The sequence below is a fragment of the Glycine soja genome, chromosome 9 (genome assembly GCF_004193775.1).
Source record: "Glycine soja cultivar W05 chromosome 9, ASM419377v2, whole genome shotgun sequence".
Classification (NCBI taxonomy): Eukaryota; Viridiplantae; Streptophyta; class Magnoliopsida; order Fabales; family Fabaceae; genus Glycine; species Glycine soja.
The window spans coordinates 39,302,827-39,323,198 of NC_041010.1; the positions used below are offsets into that span (position 1 = coordinate 39,302,827).

General features: G+C 29.3%; 1 protein-coding gene across 1 annotated transcript; it reads left to right on the forward strand.

Annotated features, from left to right (window-relative positions):
- Nucleotides 1–9,041: 9,041 nt before the first annotated feature.
- LOC114367480 (transcription factor BEE 1-like) lies at nucleotides 9,042–10,968 on the forward strand. The gene is made up of 6 exons (XM_028324669.1): nucleotides 9,042–9,484; nucleotides 9,623–9,742; nucleotides 9,939–10,004; nucleotides 10,098–10,166; nucleotides 10,285–10,362; nucleotides 10,650–10,968. Exons 1-6 carry the CDS (start codon nucleotides 9,089–9,091, stop codon nucleotides 10,740–10,742), a joined length of 822 nt encoding a protein of 273 aa, XP_028180470.1. The 5' UTR covers nucleotides 9,042–9,088; the 3' UTR covers nucleotides 10,743–10,968.
- The last annotated feature ends 9,404 nt before the right edge of the window (nucleotides 10,969–20,372 follow it).

The window sequence follows — 20,372 nt, forward strand, 5'->3', positions numbered from 1 at the left end:
GAACAACCTAGAAGGTGAAATAAATGGTGGCTGCTTGATCTATTTTTCTCAATCAACTTGGTTGAAGAATTCAATAGAAGAAAATGTGAAATAACTTAATATTAAATTAGATTTTGTTGTGGAGTAGTTCAAATGTGGTAGGTGATGTCCTTTAATTTGTCAATAATTAAAAATGAAAATTTCTTATGTATGTCTGGTAAAAAAAAGAAAAAAAAAACAATTCTTCTCTATAAATAATTGAGTGCTGACTGCTGAGTCTTCTATAAAACTTGATTCCATTGTAATCAAAATTAAAAATTTAAGCTAAAATTTCTAATACCCAGTTGTTGGATCTGTTGAATATGTGATTGAGATGAATCTTGGCGTGGGATAGGACCATAGAGGATGAGCACAAAAGACACAGAATGCTAGCAAGAGCAAACCTACAAAATAACATTTTCGTTTTGTCAATGTATTATAAATCTCTAGAATGTTAAAAGCTTCAATTAGATAGCTCATAGGTATATGGATGTTTAAAAGGTGACATCAGATTAGACAGGTTGAGTGACAAAGTTGTACAAGTACTTACATAAAATGCACTCCATAAAGTATGGGAGAAAATAAATTAATTTGACAATTGATATAAAAAAAAGGGCTTATATTTATGCCCCGTAACATTATGAAGTAGTTCAAGTTGTTTTCTACATCTTTTTGAAATGTTTTTTTTTATCTCTTGGATTGATTATCTTGGAAGTCAAAATTTATAATCATTCTAAAATATAATTTTATATTTTGAGTTGGTCATTTCAAGAAGCCAAAAAAGAAGTACAAGAAGTAACTTGGAGATGCAAGAAACAAAACTATGATTGTAACTTGCAAGATGCAGGTAATAACTAGTTTGTACCCATTTCCTGTATAAGATGTAAAATTTAAAGCCCAGCCCATTCTCCTTTTTGGCTCAAGTTAAATTCCTAAGTAATTAATTAATCTAACAGATTTTCTTCTTCTTCTTTCAATTTGTCTTGCAATAATGCAATTGTAATGTTGGTGATTGTGACATGAAGCAGGCATGTAATTAGCACAGTAGAATTGCCAAGTAAGCAGGCATGATCCATTACATAAGAAGTTTGTTCGCAAAAGTCAGACCAAGAAGCAGAGGCCATATAATATATGAGAGTGATTCAAATTGAGAACCAGGATATTGACATTGCGGTCACAAAGATAATAATAATAAAAATGATGATTATTATGATTATGATGATATGATTAAATCGTGATCATTTTATCAAGTGTGATGATAATTACAAAGACTTATGTGACGTCATTGGTGACCAACAAAATGCATTTGGGGTTAAAATTGATCGGCTGTGAGAACAGATAGGCTTTGATGAAAAATTGTTCCAGATTGAGCTTTTAATTTTCTAAAGATTTGTTCAAGATTTTAAACTTTTTGTGTGCTTGTAGGCACTGAAACCATTTTGTAAGGGGCCGTGTTGGGAGAAAGCAACAAACTTAGAAAAGAAAATAAAGTCATCAACTCATCATTCATACTTTAATGATTTAATGAAAATGGTACACAAATATTTTAAGTTAATAGACATCTAAAGTTTTACGATATGAAATCATATTCAAAAATTTATTTAAAATAAATCTTAAATTTAAAATAATTTTTTTATATAAATTAAACATCACTAAAAAATGCCACTTCTGTGTTTCATTCATTATACATTTTCTATTAAAAAAATATACATATTTAATATTTTTTTTTCTCGTTTGGATAGACATTTCTCATTAGATAACAACTTATTTCTCATTAGATAACAACGAGACGGAGTGGGGACGGATATTGTCTTCCTAGTCCTCGACTCCCAACATATTTTCGTACTTGTTTTCGATAGCCTACAAGTAAAATTTGTTATCTTATTCATGTTTACCCATTGGGTATTGCCTATTCTCATTTTCGATTCAGATTTGTAAAATAATTTTTTTTCTATAAAAATTATATTAAAAATCTGATTTTAGAAAAAACAAATTGATTGTTACACATTTATTTTTAATTACTTATATATCAGTAAATTCATTGTAGCGCATTTGTCTACAAAAATCATCAAGAAAAATATATTAAATTATGTAAAAATTATAAAATAAAATTAACAATTAATAAATAAAATTTTAATAATTTTATCATCGAGACGAGTATGAATACGAGTACGGGATGGGTAGTGACACTCTCATTCCTAACCCCGGTTAAAAAACTCGAATAATCTCCAAAATCGAACCTGTACCTGATCAATTTGGTTATTCTCGTCAAAGTCGAGACAGGTTCAGGTGGATACCCATAGGTTTTGTTGCCATGCCTATTCCTCCTGCTTAGAAATAAAATCTTTCTTAATCATTTCTAAGTATATTTGATCTTAAATGTTTTTTCCTTTCAAATTCAATCTACTATCTCCTTTTATTTCTATTTTTAAATTTAATATCAATATTTTTTTGAAATAAATTATCAATAGTTAAAAATAATTTGATAATATAGTTTTTTTATAACACAATGTAAATTATTTATTATAAATCTAAAATATAACTTATATATTCAAACATATTTATTTATTATGAATTTTAAGTATTTTTTTACTGCATGAATTTTTAGGGTTTTGATACAATTAATTATATATTAAAAAATATTCATTTATTATAAATCTTAATTATATAAAATTAAGCATTTATCTTATATGCATACCTTCATAGTTTGTAACTTACGATAACAACATTTCAAAAAGTTAAGAATAACTAATAGATTTCTCAGCCTCTTAATCTTTGAATTTTCACACTACACCTAATCTTGTTTGTATTGGTCAACTTAAGGACTATATAAATCTTTTTTATATATTTTATTTAATTTTAATAATAGAAGACCCGGATTTGTTGACTCTGAAAATATCGGCATGTATTTTTTCAATTCAGATTGTATTTGGTTTTAAAATTTCGTATTATAATTGAGTTTAATTTTTATATATTATTAGTATAAAAAATTTACATTATCATTTAATTATAAAACATTATTAATATAATTTTTGAGATAATTTTATAAAAAATCAATAAATTTATTATATATGTCAATTTATATATGCATATGATTAAATCATAGGGTAAAAATTACGCATACTATTTACTCTTCATGATTCTCCTTTTATTATTTTATTGTATATATACTTCTTGTTAGTTCAAGGAAAAATAATTATGATTATGTTGAAATTAGCACATCCAATCTAAAAATTGTTAACACTGTCATTGTTAATTTCATTATCTTTAAAATTGTAAACTAGTTCATTTTCTTTATATGTCCTTGTAATTTTTAATCATGAACTAAATTAAAACTGGTATTGCAAAAATTTTAACGGTGGCCGTGACGGATATAAGACCCAATTGGTGGTAAGGTATAATTTCTTAATTAGCCTGATGAAGCAAAAGCGTGTTGTGTACTATACATTGCATGCACTCTAAAGGATATTGTATATATCAATCAATCACCTCAAATAAGCCACTCCAAAGGATTCAATGAACCCCCTCTCCAATATACTAATACTATTAAAATGAATGATATCGTTCAACCACAATCAAATTAATGTAGTAATTAATGGACTATTGAGAGATTGAGCTTTCTTTCTTTTCCATTTATAGTTGATTTCATACGCACCCACTTATACAATTTTCTCCTTGAAAATGTTTCCTTCCAAGGCCATTAGATGTGAAGGATGCATTTAGACATAGTATAAGTAAGTGGGCATCATATCAATCATCAAATCATCTTTTGGGTCAAAAAAAGTAGACGTATTTCGTCGCTTAATCCGTCATCTTTCCGAGGTTGTTCAAGTATATGATTGCATAAATATTTAAAGGAAAATTTAACAATATGGAATTAATGTTGAATCCTGTGGACATGGTTAGGTTGAAGATATTATAATTGGACTACATTGAGGTTATTGCAATTGAGCCACGAAATATCCTATTGTAGTAATATATATGGTGGCACTGTTATGGCTTCATATGATGTGAGTGGGGTTACAAATTTTAAAAAACTGTAATTTGTTTTTTTCTATTAAAAGAAAAAACAGTCCACTTCCTCATTGTACTGGAGAAGACACCTTTATGGTACATTATTTTAGTATCCAAATTAAATTAATATTCCTCTTCAATCCTCTATTTGTCATATAACATGTAATAAAACCTAATTACAGATCCGGACTATTACTGGAAAAGTGTGATAAAAGAAATGTTAGCAATCTGGAGCTTGATATATGCCTTATATATACTTATGATCTATTTTGGTTTAATTAAGGTGCCAAACTTCGCAAGAAGTTTTGTTCTTGGAAGTTAATTAATTAAGTCTATATGCATAAGTTTGTGATTTTTTGTGTGTGTGTAGTTTTTGTGAAATAATTAATCCCGGCCGACGCCATTGGAATCTAACTAAGCAAAATATTGTTTGGCATTCTTTAAAGAAAAAGAAAATGGAATATAAAAGAAAAAAATATTTACTTTTTATTGGAAAATATCCAAGTCCCACAAGTCCCACATCGACTGCCTCAATCCTTAGAGTGCAGTTTATATATCTATTGAGCAACTTTATTTAATATTAATTGGTTTTAAGATGAAATTTAATATGGTATCTAACACTTTTGGTTTATAACCTTATATTTTACATGTACTAAAGGTATTTTGCTTAATTAGGCTCAAAATTACTAATCTCTTTTAATTGTTTTAAGTAATTTTAGAAGTCTTGTAAAAATAGTAATTTTAGAAGATAACTTCCAATAATAAAAATTGAAAAAGAAAACTTTCATGTTTTGTGCCCAAAACAAATTCAGTTTAGAACCAAAGTCATGTTATTCTCAAGTTTACCTTTGTTCCTTTCTTTATTTTGTATTAATATAGTTTTTATTTTCAGTATAATCAGTCAAGTACTCCCAGTAAATTTTCAGAAAATTAACTTCTCAAAATTATCTGACATATGGGTGCCCTCTCTTTGTCTCACATTTTTTTTTTCAGTAGTATTTAACTCTCCAAGAGTATTTTTTTTAAGCTGGACTCGGTGCTGCAGCGAATAATGCAGCGACATTCCTTCACCATGCATGTGTCCAGAGGGGAGCTCTGATTGTGCGAGATGCTTTAAATGATAGGTAGCCATGACCCATTAAAGTTTCAGTTTTGAATCAAATTCACGTTTTAAACGTAGAAATTTGTATTGATATATAGTTCTTGATTTTCAAGTGAATACACGCATGTTTTGAGTATTAGTGAACATACTATCTAACATTATTCTTGTAGTTTTATCATGTTAATCCAATATATAAAAATAAAATTAAAAGGTATTTAGTCTGCGTGATTTTGTAAAAGACATCAATAATTATATAACTTGCTGAAAAGTATAATCAATTAAGTCCAAGTAAATTTTCCATAAAATTAACTTCTCAAATATTTGATAGATAGGCACCCCTCTCTCTCTCTCTCTCATATTTTCCAGAATTAAAATCTCCAAACTTTTAAAAATATTAAAATAATAATATTAGTGGTTATCAGAAATGTTACCTTAAAAAATTGAAGGCAAGATAAAGAAGGATGTTTGAAAACAAGTGCATGAGAGTACGTTTTATCTCCACAAAGGTCAAAAGTCAAAACAATTACAGTTATGTTAGGTAAATCCGGCCTATAGCTACCTATTGTAGCATTATCCATATGCAAGGAATTCTATATATGGCATTCTCTTTCAGCGTAACTTGTTTGCCTGCACACCATTAATTTATACTAAGGCTTAAATGCTAATGCATGGGCAACCTTAACTTCACCATTGCACGTTTATAATTAATATGGAAGATATTTTCCCATTGGGGGAGTGTGACATCATGACAACCAAAAAACCCCTTCTAGTTCATAAGGTCTTACAAATTTAGTTTTTTTCAAACTAAGTATGTAGTTTTGCAAAAGGGTAATAAAATGTTAATTTACTACTATAGGAAAGTTGTTGTCCTAAAGTTAAGTAACTCCAATTTGTCTTTGTGTGTGAGCCGTCAATGCTACAAGCAAATGATCAAAGCATGTCCATTTTTGGCAAGACTACAATTGGGTATATATATAGGGGCAACTCCTACTTTTTTTCAGTGCCCATATGATTTCTTTAGGATGTGAGACCAAAGAATGTAACCCTTAATGAGAATTGAATGAACTGCCGCAGGCCAAACATACACCCCACATGTCAGAAGGCTGTTTCAAAGTTTGGTTCATTCATTTCTCAAATATCAGTTCATCAAATCAAAGGCAAGTGTGGCGTAACTATAGGAATTGAAAGGTTGAACAACTTGTAGAGTATTTGAAAGAATTTATTTAGATTTATATATTTTCTTTAAAATTTTAACATGTTTAAATGAGATTGAAGATTAAGTTTATGAATTGTTCTTATATGATAATTTTATGTAGAAAAATGTTTAATCATGCATCTGTGTATTTTAGCACTAAGAGTCTAAACTCTAAACCATGTTTCCATGAAGGAAAATGATTAAACATTGTACAAATAGAAAATAGCTAGTATACAAGTAAAAATATTATACACCTGTCATTTAATAAAAAATCATTATGTATAGTTATTTTGTTATAATAATTAACTTAAGATATCTTTAACTTGCTGATATGTGATTGGTACATTCAGTAAAAAAAATGTGATTGGTACATGTAATTTTAGTTAGACTTGGATCCTCTATAGCCAATTTCTGGAATCCAACGATCTCTCAATTTTTTTTCAGTTTTTTTTATCGTTATCTTGCTTTATTTTGAATTTTCAACAAACTGATTAGTTTAATTTTTATTTATTTTCTATTTAACTTTTGTACAATAAAATGCATAGTACTAGTAGCCTTGGTATCAATTTGTATGAGAATTCCTTCGTAGTAAATAGCAATTTTCTTGGGTGAAAGAAAATTTCTCGTCATTATTTCAACATTGAAATTCATGTTTAGGGTGCTTGATATGTTGACCAAACAGTCTCTTGATGTGACTTGCTCACTAAGAAAGCTATATTTTCGTCCTTTTCTTGCACATTCATCATGTTCACTAAATGGCTCTATATATACTCTCAATTACGTAATACTTTTAATGGGGTGGAGCAATAAGGTTCATGGTACTGATGAATATAAAGCACCATGCTTATGTGGCCTCAAGTATGGACAAGCCAGAAGAACAACTTGCACAAAAGATCGCACTCTAAAATGACAGTTTGTGTGCGCAGTATACATCACAACACCATATGGAAAATTCTAGTTCACCAAGGGTAATGCTTAATTGTAATGGGGCGCAAAACAAAGTGACAATCTTTCCAGGGTGCTTTTTTTTTTTTTTCAGTAGTTAGCTTTTTTTTCTTATTCAAATAATTATATTAAAAAAATGAATTTTCAATCACTATATTTTGTGGAAAAAAATAATAAACCCAAAAGTAATCTAGCGTAATGTATTATTAAATCAAATAAAATAATCAAGAAAATTATGTACACCACACTTCTTTTTTTTATACACTCTTACTCTTATAAGGTGAAATTTATATATGTCTCAGTCACAGCTCACCTTATTCCTAAACCAGCAAGAGGCACATAAATCAATAAAATAAGGAATATATTAAAAAAAAAGTGTAAACGATATATTATAATAACTTAGAGTTATTGACATATAAATAGTTAAATATTTGAATCTTTAATTAAAGTTTACACTTAAGTCCTCAACTTGAACATAAAATCACAATAAAAACACCATATGGAAATGATTAATTAGATTCCAAATAAAAAAACCTAAAAATTATATTACATTAATATAATAGTCTCAAAGTAATCAATCACACGCACCAATGGCAACAATGATCTCATTCGGATACTACTGTTTTATCTACGATTTTTATGGCTGCATTTCTCGTACGCTTAAAATCAATTTGATTGGTACAATTTTTTTTGGAATGAAACTGTTTTTTTGTATTGAGAATTAGACACATTTACGAGAAAATAGCAAAACCTTGACCATATTGATTTATATGACTTTGTAACAAGAAGTACAAGTATTCTTAATAAATAGAATTGTTTCTTTAGTATAATTAAATATTTTATGATATTTTTCTTAAATAATAATACACATTATTTTTTATTTTTATAATTTTAATTGTTTTTATCTACATGCTTAGATTTTACATGAATTTAATCATACAAATATTTTTATAATTTTATATATATTTTCCCCTTAATTTTTTATTTTAATTTTGTATCTTAAATAATCTAAAAACACTAGTGAACAAATAAGCCCTCACTAATCAAATGTTGTAGAAATTAACAAATATCATCAAACATATAAATTAAATGATACATAATTGTTCTGGTTTAATAAATAGTCTTAAATTCAAACCTTAGATACTGAATTTCACTAAATATTTTTTTAAAAAAATTATCACTCATAATTATTTTATTTTATTTAAGCAGGGCGATTGCTTTTGTCTCATGATACTTGTGGTCTTGGACTAAGAAACTTGTGAATCAATATTCATGCACCACGAGCTAAGGGGTTCAAGAAATGGTTAAAGTTACTTTCCATTATGTTCTAAAGTCTGAATTTTAAAAGATAAAACAAGAAAAGAAAGATGCAAGTTATGGTGCTCACATACAATAAGGAAGGAGAAAGGTCATATATTTTGGAAGATTTTGCATCAAGGCCATGCTTTTCCGCACTAAACAAGTGCACTTTTTCCAATTCCCACTAGCTAGAGCTAAAAATTGAATGATACCACAACACAAATTAAAATAAAATAAAAAAAGTCTAAAAGCTCCAAAACTAGGCGTGCTTTTTTCTCACAAAACATGGGCCCTTATTGATATTGGACATTTTCCCCTGTGCAAGGGGCCAACTAAGGGAACAAAAACTACAGAAGCTTGAGGTGCCACGTGGCCACCTCAGAATGGTCCTATTCACCAATGTAACCACAATTCCACAGTATAAATAGAACAAGTGTAACCCACATTATCCAAATACCACTTAAAACACCTCATAAACGCAACTCAACTCACTCATTCTCTCATTTTAAAATCACATGGCTGAATTCACAGAAAATATGCAATTGCAAAGCAATATTATTAGACCCTCCCAGTTTCCATTCTTAGAGATTGATCCAAGCATGGAACTCCTAAACCAGTTCATAGGGATGAACCAACATGTCCTAGAAAACTCAAACTTGAGTACTATGCACAACTTGGTGCCTTTCTCCTGTGACACTTTCTTGGGCCCTCAAGAGCCTGAGTTTCCAGGAAACTTGGAAGAAAATTTCCCTGCCCTTGTCAACCACAATGCACTTCCTGTTTCCCTCCCAATTTTCCAAGCAGAAAATGAGATCCATGAAGGTAAAAAAAGGAAATCAGTGGATCTTCCTGAGACAAGTTCAGCTAACTCAACTCCTGCAGTTTCTGAGAGTGGAAGCAAGATCAAACATGTAAACTTCTTCTACTATTTTTCACTTTTCTTCTCCACGCACCATGTTTTGTGTTGGATATATATATTTATGTTTAAAGTTGTACTATGCAAGAGCAAGACTGAATTTGGTTTGCTATTTTTCTGTGAATATTTTCAGAGTTCTGGAAGAGGGAAGAGAGTAAAAAGCAATGTAACAGAAGAGGAGAAAGCAAAGGAAGTGGTTCATGTCAGAGCCAGAAGAGGTCAAGCTACAGATAGTCACAGTTTAGCAGAAAGGGTGAGTATATGTATATAATTCCTAACTCACCTTTCTTCAAGCCAAGAAAGAATTGTTAAATATTTTCAACTCAAAAATAAAAGAGAAAACGATAATATATGAATATACTCAATCACTTTGGCTATATTTGTCTTGTTCTTTGGTTGTGATGAACGTGGACTAATACAATATTTGTATGTCTTTTATTGTTGATCAGGTTAGAAGAGGGAAAATCAATGAGAAATTAAGGTGCTTACAGAACATTGTTCCAGGATGTTACAAGGTAGAGACATGTTTCCTTTAAAATCTCCAATTTGTCTAAGTCTAACTTCAAGGAACCAAACTCTTATATTTTTGTTTTCATTAATGATTGCAGACCATGGGTATGGCAGTAATGTTGGATGAAATCATAAACTATGTGCAGTCTTTGCAGCATCAAGTAGAGGTAAGGGATCAAAAGTCAAAAAGAAGAGAAGAAGATAGTGTTCATTTTTTTGTTAGCAAAAATACTTTTAACATATTCTAATTGATATTAATAGCAATTCACGTTTGGCTTTTTGCAGTTCCTTTCTTTGAAGCTTACTGCAGCAAGTACATTTTATGACTTCAACTCCGAGACAGATGCTTTGGAAACAATGCAGGTACCTACTTCTAAAAATTTCATGGTCTTATTTAATGTAAAAAAAAGTTATATGTTGGTTTTCATGATAGCTCATTTGTGTGGTATTTAATTGATGAGCATATATGAAAACCTCTCGATTCATATATATACAAATTATTGTGATGGATAAGAATAAATATAAGGTCATAGATATAGGAGGTGGTGAATATGAAATATGCTAGATAGTAGACAAGGGTATGAATAGTTACCATTTGAAGATCAAATTGAAAGTACCTTATATTAGTTTATATATTTGATTTGTGGCAGAGAGCAAGGGCATCCGAGGCAAAAGAGCTAGGAAAGTATAAGAAAGAAGGGTATGGAGGAGTTTCTTTCTTTCAACCAGCATGGCCCCTTTGACTTCAGTTTTGGATGTTTTAACTCAGCAGCTATACAAGACATGAAGATCACACTTCATCTGCTCTTTTACTTTAATTCTACAAAGTTTAAAAGATCAATTTGTTTCCACTATGTGCTACCAGCGCATGCAAGTGGACATTCTTGCTTGTACAATCCTTCGGACATGTGTAGAAATGAAATGGAAGTTAATAAAAAAAAGAGTCTGCATTTTTATTTTTTTTTGGAATGGTTTGGTTGGTTGCAGTACTTGCAGATTTGACAGTGTATGGCCAAATACGCAGACACCAATACTGATCATAAAGGAAAAATAAATAACAAGAAAAAAAAAAAATCTCTGATGTATTTCTGTCTACGACCGAAGCATGTGCACTCTAGGCTAGTTAGGAGTTATTAATTAATCAAACAATAATTGGAATTAATTGCTACAGTATGCATGTAAAATCTTGAACCTAAAAATTATTTGTTAACTGATGTGTTTGGAATATAATATTAGCCACCATGTGTTGTAGCAATAATGTATTATTCAGCAAGGATTATATAGTATGGTTATTCATTCAAGATCAATCTTGCTGGATACATTTATACTTCAAAGTTTAAAAGTTCATGGGAGTACAAAGATTCTCTAATTTTCTGCATAGAAAAGGCGCATATATATCTTTTTATGATTTTGGGAATAAAATTGTTCTCGAATGTTATTAAATCTGATTATTAGTTTTCAGTATAGACATTCTAAAAATTATTGAATTTGATGAAACCATTTACCCCTCTAGCTATTCACTTTCTCTATTTTCTTTAACAATGAAACTTGGGTTATCATGGTTGCAAAAACAAATGATTTTGGTAACATCGAAGGCAACAACCCAACCCAAGACTTTAATTTCAAATTTTAGCATTTGAATCCAAAGTATTATTAGTTTTCTTGTCAATTGCCATAGAAGTCTATTTGTAACTTGTCAATCTGAACTTTGAGATTCTAAGTTGAATTGAATTCGGCTGGTTATTCATATATGTCTCTCTTTTTGGTGGTTGAGAATAAAAATCTTAAATAAATAAATCGTCAATAACTAATTCCAAATCTTGCTACAATTTTTGGCAAATATTTTACTTGCAAAAACTACCGTGGAAAACTATTCACGTGATTCCATTTGTTCTACCAAGTTCCACACATGGACCCAGATTGAATTGTTGCGATCATGAATCAACTAGGAGGTCCATGTCTTGTAGGACCTACGGCAACAACAATATTATTAACAAATGTTTCTTTTTTGTTGCAAAATCAACGGTGTTTTTCTTTTTAAGTTCTTTTAAGGAGGAGTCGCTATTCACTTGGGATATGTCGACTAATCCCTACATTAGGCTTTTGATAAGATGAACCTGGCTAGAAGGTCTTGTTAATGAAATTGGAACCATTAAACTAACGGGTGGTGGACCCCTATTAGGACAACAACAAAAAAGTCCAATCTAATTTTGTGAAGTCAATTAAATGAATCACACAAAATCATTTGACTCAGCCAAAAATTATCTTCAAGAAAAATTATTTATCATGAGATTTTTTTTTCTAATATGTTATATGTGTAAAGTATCCATCAATTTTAAAATGATTAGGCTATTTCTATAATATGATTTATCAACTTTAATAAAATCTTTGCTTTTAACTAATATTTTTGTTTACCTCATAAAACTCGAACACTGAACTTTACGATCTGAATTCAGTTATACTTGAACTATCATAATATCAATATTAATTATGAGATCTGTCTTAACATTTTCTTTCAATATCTTTCTTGGTCTCTCTTTGGTTGACCCATGTTAATTAAGAGGCAGGAGTATTTCCTAGAAGCTTGTGTGATCTGATATCATTTGGATTTTATGCAATTTGTTGATTATTATGAGATGAAAAGAAAAGAAAATAGTAACTTTCAGTTTATGTTTTATGCTCACATAAAAGTATTGTCAATTGAGCCAAAGGTCATTTGTCAACAAGTAGTTTAAAAATCTCGTTTGTCGGTAAAACAAGGAAATTGCTTATCCATTTTGGCAGAGTAATGGGGCGTGAGTGCAACAGATTGTAGTAACATGACAAAGCACAAGGCAAATCCAAGGGGAACAGTGTCCATGGAACCCATTTAAACCAATGAATTCATAAAATCTTGTGGATGTTGCCAATTCATTAAGTGAATGATTGAGGAGAGAAAATATTAGTGAGATTATAGCACATTTGTTGTCATTAATTGTTTAGTGAAAGGGGAAGGAGGGGTTAGATGCATTGCATCCATGAAATTGGTAGGAGAAGAGGACAGCTTGAATGGGCCAGAGCATGCTCAAAAGAGGATGGGCAATGTGGGTTCTCCAACTTCAGGAAAATGATAAGAGCTTGTGAACCTTTTAAAGCCACTTTTGCTTCTTCAATCCAACTCAATCTTCCTTATTTGACCCACTTTTGACCATGGTGTTTCCTTGTCTCTTAGAGCTTGCATGCATGAATAAGGAGGAGGAATATGGACTTAAAGGGTCTTAAATTAAAGTTAAGTTGATGCTTGATAGATTGGTATATCATATATTCCCAATATGGATTGAGATTTGGAGACACATGTTTGGATGTAGTAGTTGGGGAACAAGACTAGTAATCAATTAACTTGGGTATGTTCATTACTTTGTAAATGAGGATCAACTAATATGAGATTATTTAAATAGGTAAGTGTGTTAAATATTTGGAAAGAGATTTTTTTTTCATAAAAAATATATGAGATCTCTTATCTAATAAAAATTTGGACAAGTTCAAGGACTCAAGCACAAGTACAGTGGGCTCACAAGTCACTACCAAGCTTCTCAAGTGAAAGTGAAATTTGTTAGCTGGTGAGGTATACCATAACCCCACCAATTTTGCAAAAATGGAAGCAAAACTATCAGTATCTGTTTGTATGGTCTTGCAATTAACATCCAAAACAAAGTTCATGACTCTACAATTGCAACAAACACCCTCACCCCATTTTTGTTGTTATCTTCTTAAAACCAACATGTTCACCTCCCGCTATTAAGGTCAAGTGCTGTTGACTTGGCAAGATAGGCTTTGGAATGGCTGTCTCTTCATAATACTGCTTAGGGATTCTGAATTTGTAATGTGCCATTCAGTTCCTGTTAATAATTAACTTCACATCAGCCCCCATTTCCACAGCTGAGGCCTTTTTCACCAAGACTTTTTGGTATATACATTATTACTAGTCATATAGTTGAGACAATAAGTTAGGACATAATTAATTAGTATCAAGTCATCAGCAAGGAATACAAGTAATGAATCTTTACCCACATTATTATTCACTATTTTTTCATGGGTTACCGCGACTATATTAATCCTTTTAATATTTTTCTCTCTTTTTATAAAAAAATCAAAGTGAAAATTAATACTGATAACAACACATATTTTTGTTGTTAATAAAATTTTCTTAGAAATTACAAAACTAATTTATAACAACACATTTTTTTATTTTTTCTTTTGAAACTGCATAATTGAAGATTGGCGAAAACTAGAATATGGATGATCCAAATGCAATGTGAACTCTAACTTTCATATAATTCGTAATACCACTGGAGTTGGTTTTTTGATGATCAAGGAAGATTGATTTTGGTAATAACATCGTGGATGATACAACCATGCATGAAAGTTCAAGAAGATGAAACATGGGGTATGTTACCAACTCATTGTTTTGTAGCTGGAATGATTTTTAATCATGTAATATTTGAATTAGACTATAAAATGGTAGTTGACAAAATAAATACTACATGTGAGAATTTGATAGAATTGTGAAATAATTTGTGAGGATAAAAAGATTTTAGTTACTTATCCATCCTATGAAATAAGATTTGTTAAAATGTAAGCTAATGGAGTTACTAATGAGTTAGCAAGGGTGGCTCCATAATTCCCTAGCCTCTATTTATTGATAGTGTAATTTCTTGTATTGAGCATTTGATTTATAATGAAATTAAATAAGTATTGTTTAGTAAAAAAAATATTACTTATACTTTTATCATTTTAAATTAATTTTAAAAAAATGTAGGATAATTAAATTTGAACCCGCAAATAGAAGTAGAAATAGGTTAAATTACTTGATCTAGCCTTATGACCTAACTTACATTAGGCTTAGATCAGATCAAACTTTTTTGAGTGAATAGACAATTTAGTCCATGAGATTGTACCTATTTTGCATATTAGTCCTTAACTTAATGTTAAATTTAAAATAGTCTCTATCTTTGCATAAGTGTCACAAAATAGTCCTTCCGTTATATTTTAAAGTAACGCTGTTAATGAGGTCAATTTTAGTGTCACGTGCACTATCCAATGTGGCACTAAAGGATGACGTGGCATGGCACGTGGACGTGCCTCTTAAAAGATGTCACGTTATTTGATGATAACAAAACGAGTAAATAGGCAATTTAGTCCCTGACTTTGTATCCCTGTTGCATATTAGTCTCTAACTTAATGAAAAATTCAAAATAGTCCCTATCTTTTGCATAAGTATTGCAAAATAGCCCTTCCGTTAAATTTTAAAGTAACGCTGTTAGTGAGATCAATTTTAGTGTCACGTCATTTGATGATGATAGAATGAGTGACTTCTTCAAATCTGATGGTTCTGAACCAATTGAGGCATATATACGAAAAAGAACCCACACACACTTGCACAAATAAAAAGAACCAAAAATCCACAGCAACAACCTTATCTTTGTAGTCGTCAACACTAATGGGCGAGGTCTGCATAATCATTCTTTTTTCCTCTTTTTTTTTCTTCAATTACCATCAATGTATCATTTCAGGTTCTGATTTTTTTTTTTTGTGTTCTGAATAGGAAGAGAAAAAATTAGAGGAAAACAAAGTGGAGGAGAAAAAAGCAGAGAAAGAAGAAAAGAAAGAAGAGAAAAAATCAGAGGAATCAAAAGATGACAAGGAATCTAAGGAGGAATCTGCACCGCCAGAAATCGTGCAAGACACAACCTTCGCAATGCATGGACACTTTAAGCACGATTTCTGGCATCTTTTAAGTTAGGGACTATTTTGTAACACTTATGCAAAAGATGGGAACTATTTTGTATTTTTCATTAAGTTAGGGACTAATATGCAACACGGGTACAAAGTCAGGGACTAAATTGTCTATTTACTCGTTTTGTTATCATCAAATGATGTGACATTTTTTAAGAGGCACGTCCACGTGTCATGTCACGTTGGATAGTCCATGTGACATTAGAATTGACATCACTAATATTGATACTTTAAAATTTAACGGAAAGACTATTTTGCAACACTTATACAAAGATAAGGACTATTTTGAAGTTAATATTAAGTTAGGGACTAATATGAAAAATGGGTACAATTTCAGGGACTAAATTGCCTATTCATTCAAACTTTTTTAAAAAATAAATCAAACCAAAACTTTTTATTTAATATTGAATAGTTAGCCATTAATATATGAATATGGGAGAAGAAGAATATTGTACATTGCATGATTTTAAAAGATATGATGACAAAATAATATTGATAAAGTAACATTAATAAAATTTTAGTAATTTAATTTTTTAGAGAAAAAAAAAGTTACTAAAATGTTATTAATTTTAGTAATTTAATTCAGAGCTGATAAAAATTATTTAATTATGAGATATTGATAGAGGGCAATACAAATTATTAATTATGAAAAATTATAAATATGAAATTAAGTGTTAATTAGTATAACGTTTTAGTAATTTAGGGTATGTCTGTTAAAAAGAATTTTTTAATAGATAGAATTTTCTTCTATAAAAAAACATAAAAGTATTTTTTTAGCAAAATAAATTCAAACAAATGGATCATTAATTAAGAGCTGATAAAAAATGTAATTTAATTAAGAAATATCTATAACTATTAATAATGAAAATTAAAATTATTTTATTTGATGTCCACATTTTATTGGACAATTTTACCCTTAAACCATTTCTTTAATTTTAATTTTTTTTCTAACCTACATTAATTGTTCACTACTTTTATATTGTTGGTTTTTTTATTCTCATTTTTTATTAACTGCATATAGCTTCTATTTTTTTATTATTTTAAAATTTTGTACATGCTCTTAAAACCATATTTTAAAATTATATATTGTTTGGTAACTTGTATAATATATTTTAATATTTTAACTAAAGTAATTTAAAAAAATTATATAATTTATTGTAATTAAATGGTAATGAAAAATTCTTAAAAAAGAATCTTTCCTTAATAATAATAATAATAATATATAATGATTATGTTTATATTTCATAATTTAATTATAAAATAGAAATATTAACTGATTTATACAATTGAGTTAGTATTTTATCAAATAATTATAATTGTATCAAATACCAATTATGGTTTTAAAGGAGTGAGGCTAGAAGTTGATCAGTTGATCATGGTGAACTTTATACGATGGATCATGGGATACTTGCAGTGACAATTGTAGTATAATTTTGATGGAATTGCAGTAATTTTTTAAAATATTTTTTTCTTTTTTTTTCTTATGCTTAGCATTTGGTCTTTGGTTGTAGATGTTGACATTAATACTATTATGAACGTGGAAGAAAAAAGAGACTTTATTGCTTCTTTTTGTTTATAAATTATTTTTTTATAATCGACCTAAGGTATTTTTATTCACGCCCGATATATATTGTCTTAATTTTTTAAGTTTTCAAATTGTTTTGGCAATAACATTAACATAGGCCTATCTCCTTCAAAGTATTTTTCTATTTCACTATTTGCTTACACTTTTTTCTCAAAAATCAATACATCATATTCAAATTATAAAGTTCATATAAATAAAAAATATATTTTTTTAAAACAATAAAAATAAAATCAATATTTACTAATTTTAATCAAATTTAATTTTAATTGACATAAAAAATACAAAATATTAATATTAAATTAGAACTAATATTTCATTAAATACTTAGAGAGAAAGTTAAGTGAGATTATAGTGACCCATGATCCTATAAAGCTCGAATAAATAAATGATACAAATGATAATAAACTAAAACAAGATATCTTTCAACAAATTAAAAAAAAATTGTCACGCCATAATGGCCCTGTCATGTAACTACATACAGTATGACGCCTCTTGTTTGCATGTGTTGTGCAAAGATTGGTCGAAGTGTGAAAATAATGGGAAACTCCATGCAGGATGGCATCTCCTGATACTAAATACATGATGATGCCTCTTGTACAAATTTCACGAGTGTCAACACTTTAACGTGATGGAATTTCCTGCAAAAGAACAAAAGCTAAAAATGAGACGTCACTTAGGATGGCCTTTCTTGAATCCGACATGGCAAAAACAACCCCTACATCGCAAATAATTCTCATGCTACACTAGTTTCCTAAGTAGTTATTTTTTTTAATAGTTTCGTGAAAAAGTCACATTATCAACGAGGCAACATCAGAAGATGAACCAAAATAACAACGATGATCAATAGTTTGATTTTAAGGCCAATCTTGTATTAGCAAACTCCAGATCCAGACACGTCCTGATGTGGTGTTGATTGTTGAGGGCTAGTGGTTTTGAAAATCAATATGTTGTTGTGATTTTGAGAAGGTTATTATTTTGGTATACCGTTAAAATAAATCATATTGTGGTGTGTTATGTATTATTTAATTATATAATGTCACATGACTTATTTAATCATATCATACAATTAAGGAGGTGAATTAGAATTTTAAAGGATTTTAAAATATATTTTTTTATAAAAAAAAAAAATTGTGGTATTCAATCATATTTTTAAATAATATAAATAAATATTATGGTATTCAATTAATTTTTTTTTAAGAAAGGTAACAAAACCTGATATTATTCAATTAGGATTTTTTATAACTTATAAAAAGTCTTTTGATATTCAAAAATATAAAAATTTCGATTGATTTTTTTAACAAGGATTTTGATGGATTTCATTAAACTTTTTAGTACAAAATATCTATCAAACAATTTTACCAAAATTCTTTAAATTTTGCTAAATTTTTTTCTTTTTCTATTGGTTGACAGATTTTTTTTCCTCTCATCACATATGTTCTCTTCTTTCTTTAATATTATTCAAGAGTACCTGAAACACACTAAAGGGAGGATTAAATAGTATAATGGATAAAACTTAGTTTGTTAAAAAACTTTTCTTAAACAGATATCAATGGACGAAGAATTTCATCCAAGGGGTTCGAAATCACATTGTACTTAAAAATAGTTTGCAAAACTTGGATATAGTAGTGTAGAAGTGGTTTATAGAAAAAGAACCAGTTGTACAAAAGCATTAAAGAAAACACACAGGTTTTATACTAATTCACCCCAACTCTTGAACTATATCTAGTTCTCCTTCAAACCTTGAAGGGTTTCATTAATCAATTATTTGATTACAACCAAGTATTTTTTATGTCACTTCTAACTACACCAAGTACTCTCTAGGTCATTCTTGGCACTACACTTAATCTCCCCTAGAGATTAAGACCCAAGTATTTTTGTTACTAATTAAGTCACTCCTAGTTTTCACAAACAATATATGTTTGATAGAAAATGTATTCTAATCAATTGTTATTTTGTCATTTTGTCTCATGAATGTTCTCTTGTTATTCGACCACCTTAACACGAACATCTTAAAGTTTTATATAGACTTCAGAGCTTTAATCCATTGAGAGATCTCAGCTAGTCGTTGTCTAATAGTTTTGGTGCTTGACACAAGGTCGCTACTGTGCACAGAAAAATGGGGACCACAAATGCTTTGTATATCATATCTTTAGAGAAGTACAAGTTGATAGTGTTGCCTAGTGCTCAGAGCTAACTTTCATCATATGAATCAAAGAAAACATTAACAACATAAGACAAAAGGAATTAAGAATGTCAAAAGACAAGACAATTTAAATCTTTCCTTTTGTGCGCTATGATGTCAGTTTCTTATCGAGCCTATGAACGTTACTTTCTTGTGAATGTTTTTAGTACTTAAGGATTGAGTAATTGTTCTATTATTTTTGTACTGTGAGCCAAGTGCTAAAGCGCTTGTCTTCTTAGGGTTGGACGCTGAAGCAGTATCGTCCAATGAATGATACTTTATTTTTCGTTTAAAACCTTTTCGTTCATGTTTTTTTGCTTATATATCAGAGATATACACAAACTTGTAGCTTAAGCATGAAAGGTTGATGCATATAATTTGTACTTTGTTAACATCAAAATCTTAGGAATTTATTTGTTCGGTATAATCCAATGTGACTTTAACGTAACTAGACTTAACATACTCTGGACTTTTGCCTTTATTTCTAAATTAAATTAATGTTTGTCTTATGTGTTAAGACTAACCATGTTTTTCTTATAGTAACTATCTCCATCATGTACTCGATACAATATTTTTGTGATTGTCATCCTTAATTTCATCATCCACATAATTCAATAACCATTCTATCAATTTTCCACCCCCACTATTTTATTCTAGTATATGTTTATTATTGTACCCCATTTAAACATGTCATTAGATTTATCATAAAATAATTGTAATAATTAAAAAAATCAGAAAACCAATGTATAATTTTAAATCTATTATTCAAATCCAAAAGTGAAAATGAAAAAATGTTATTGCAAGAAAGATTAGTATAACAGGACATAAATG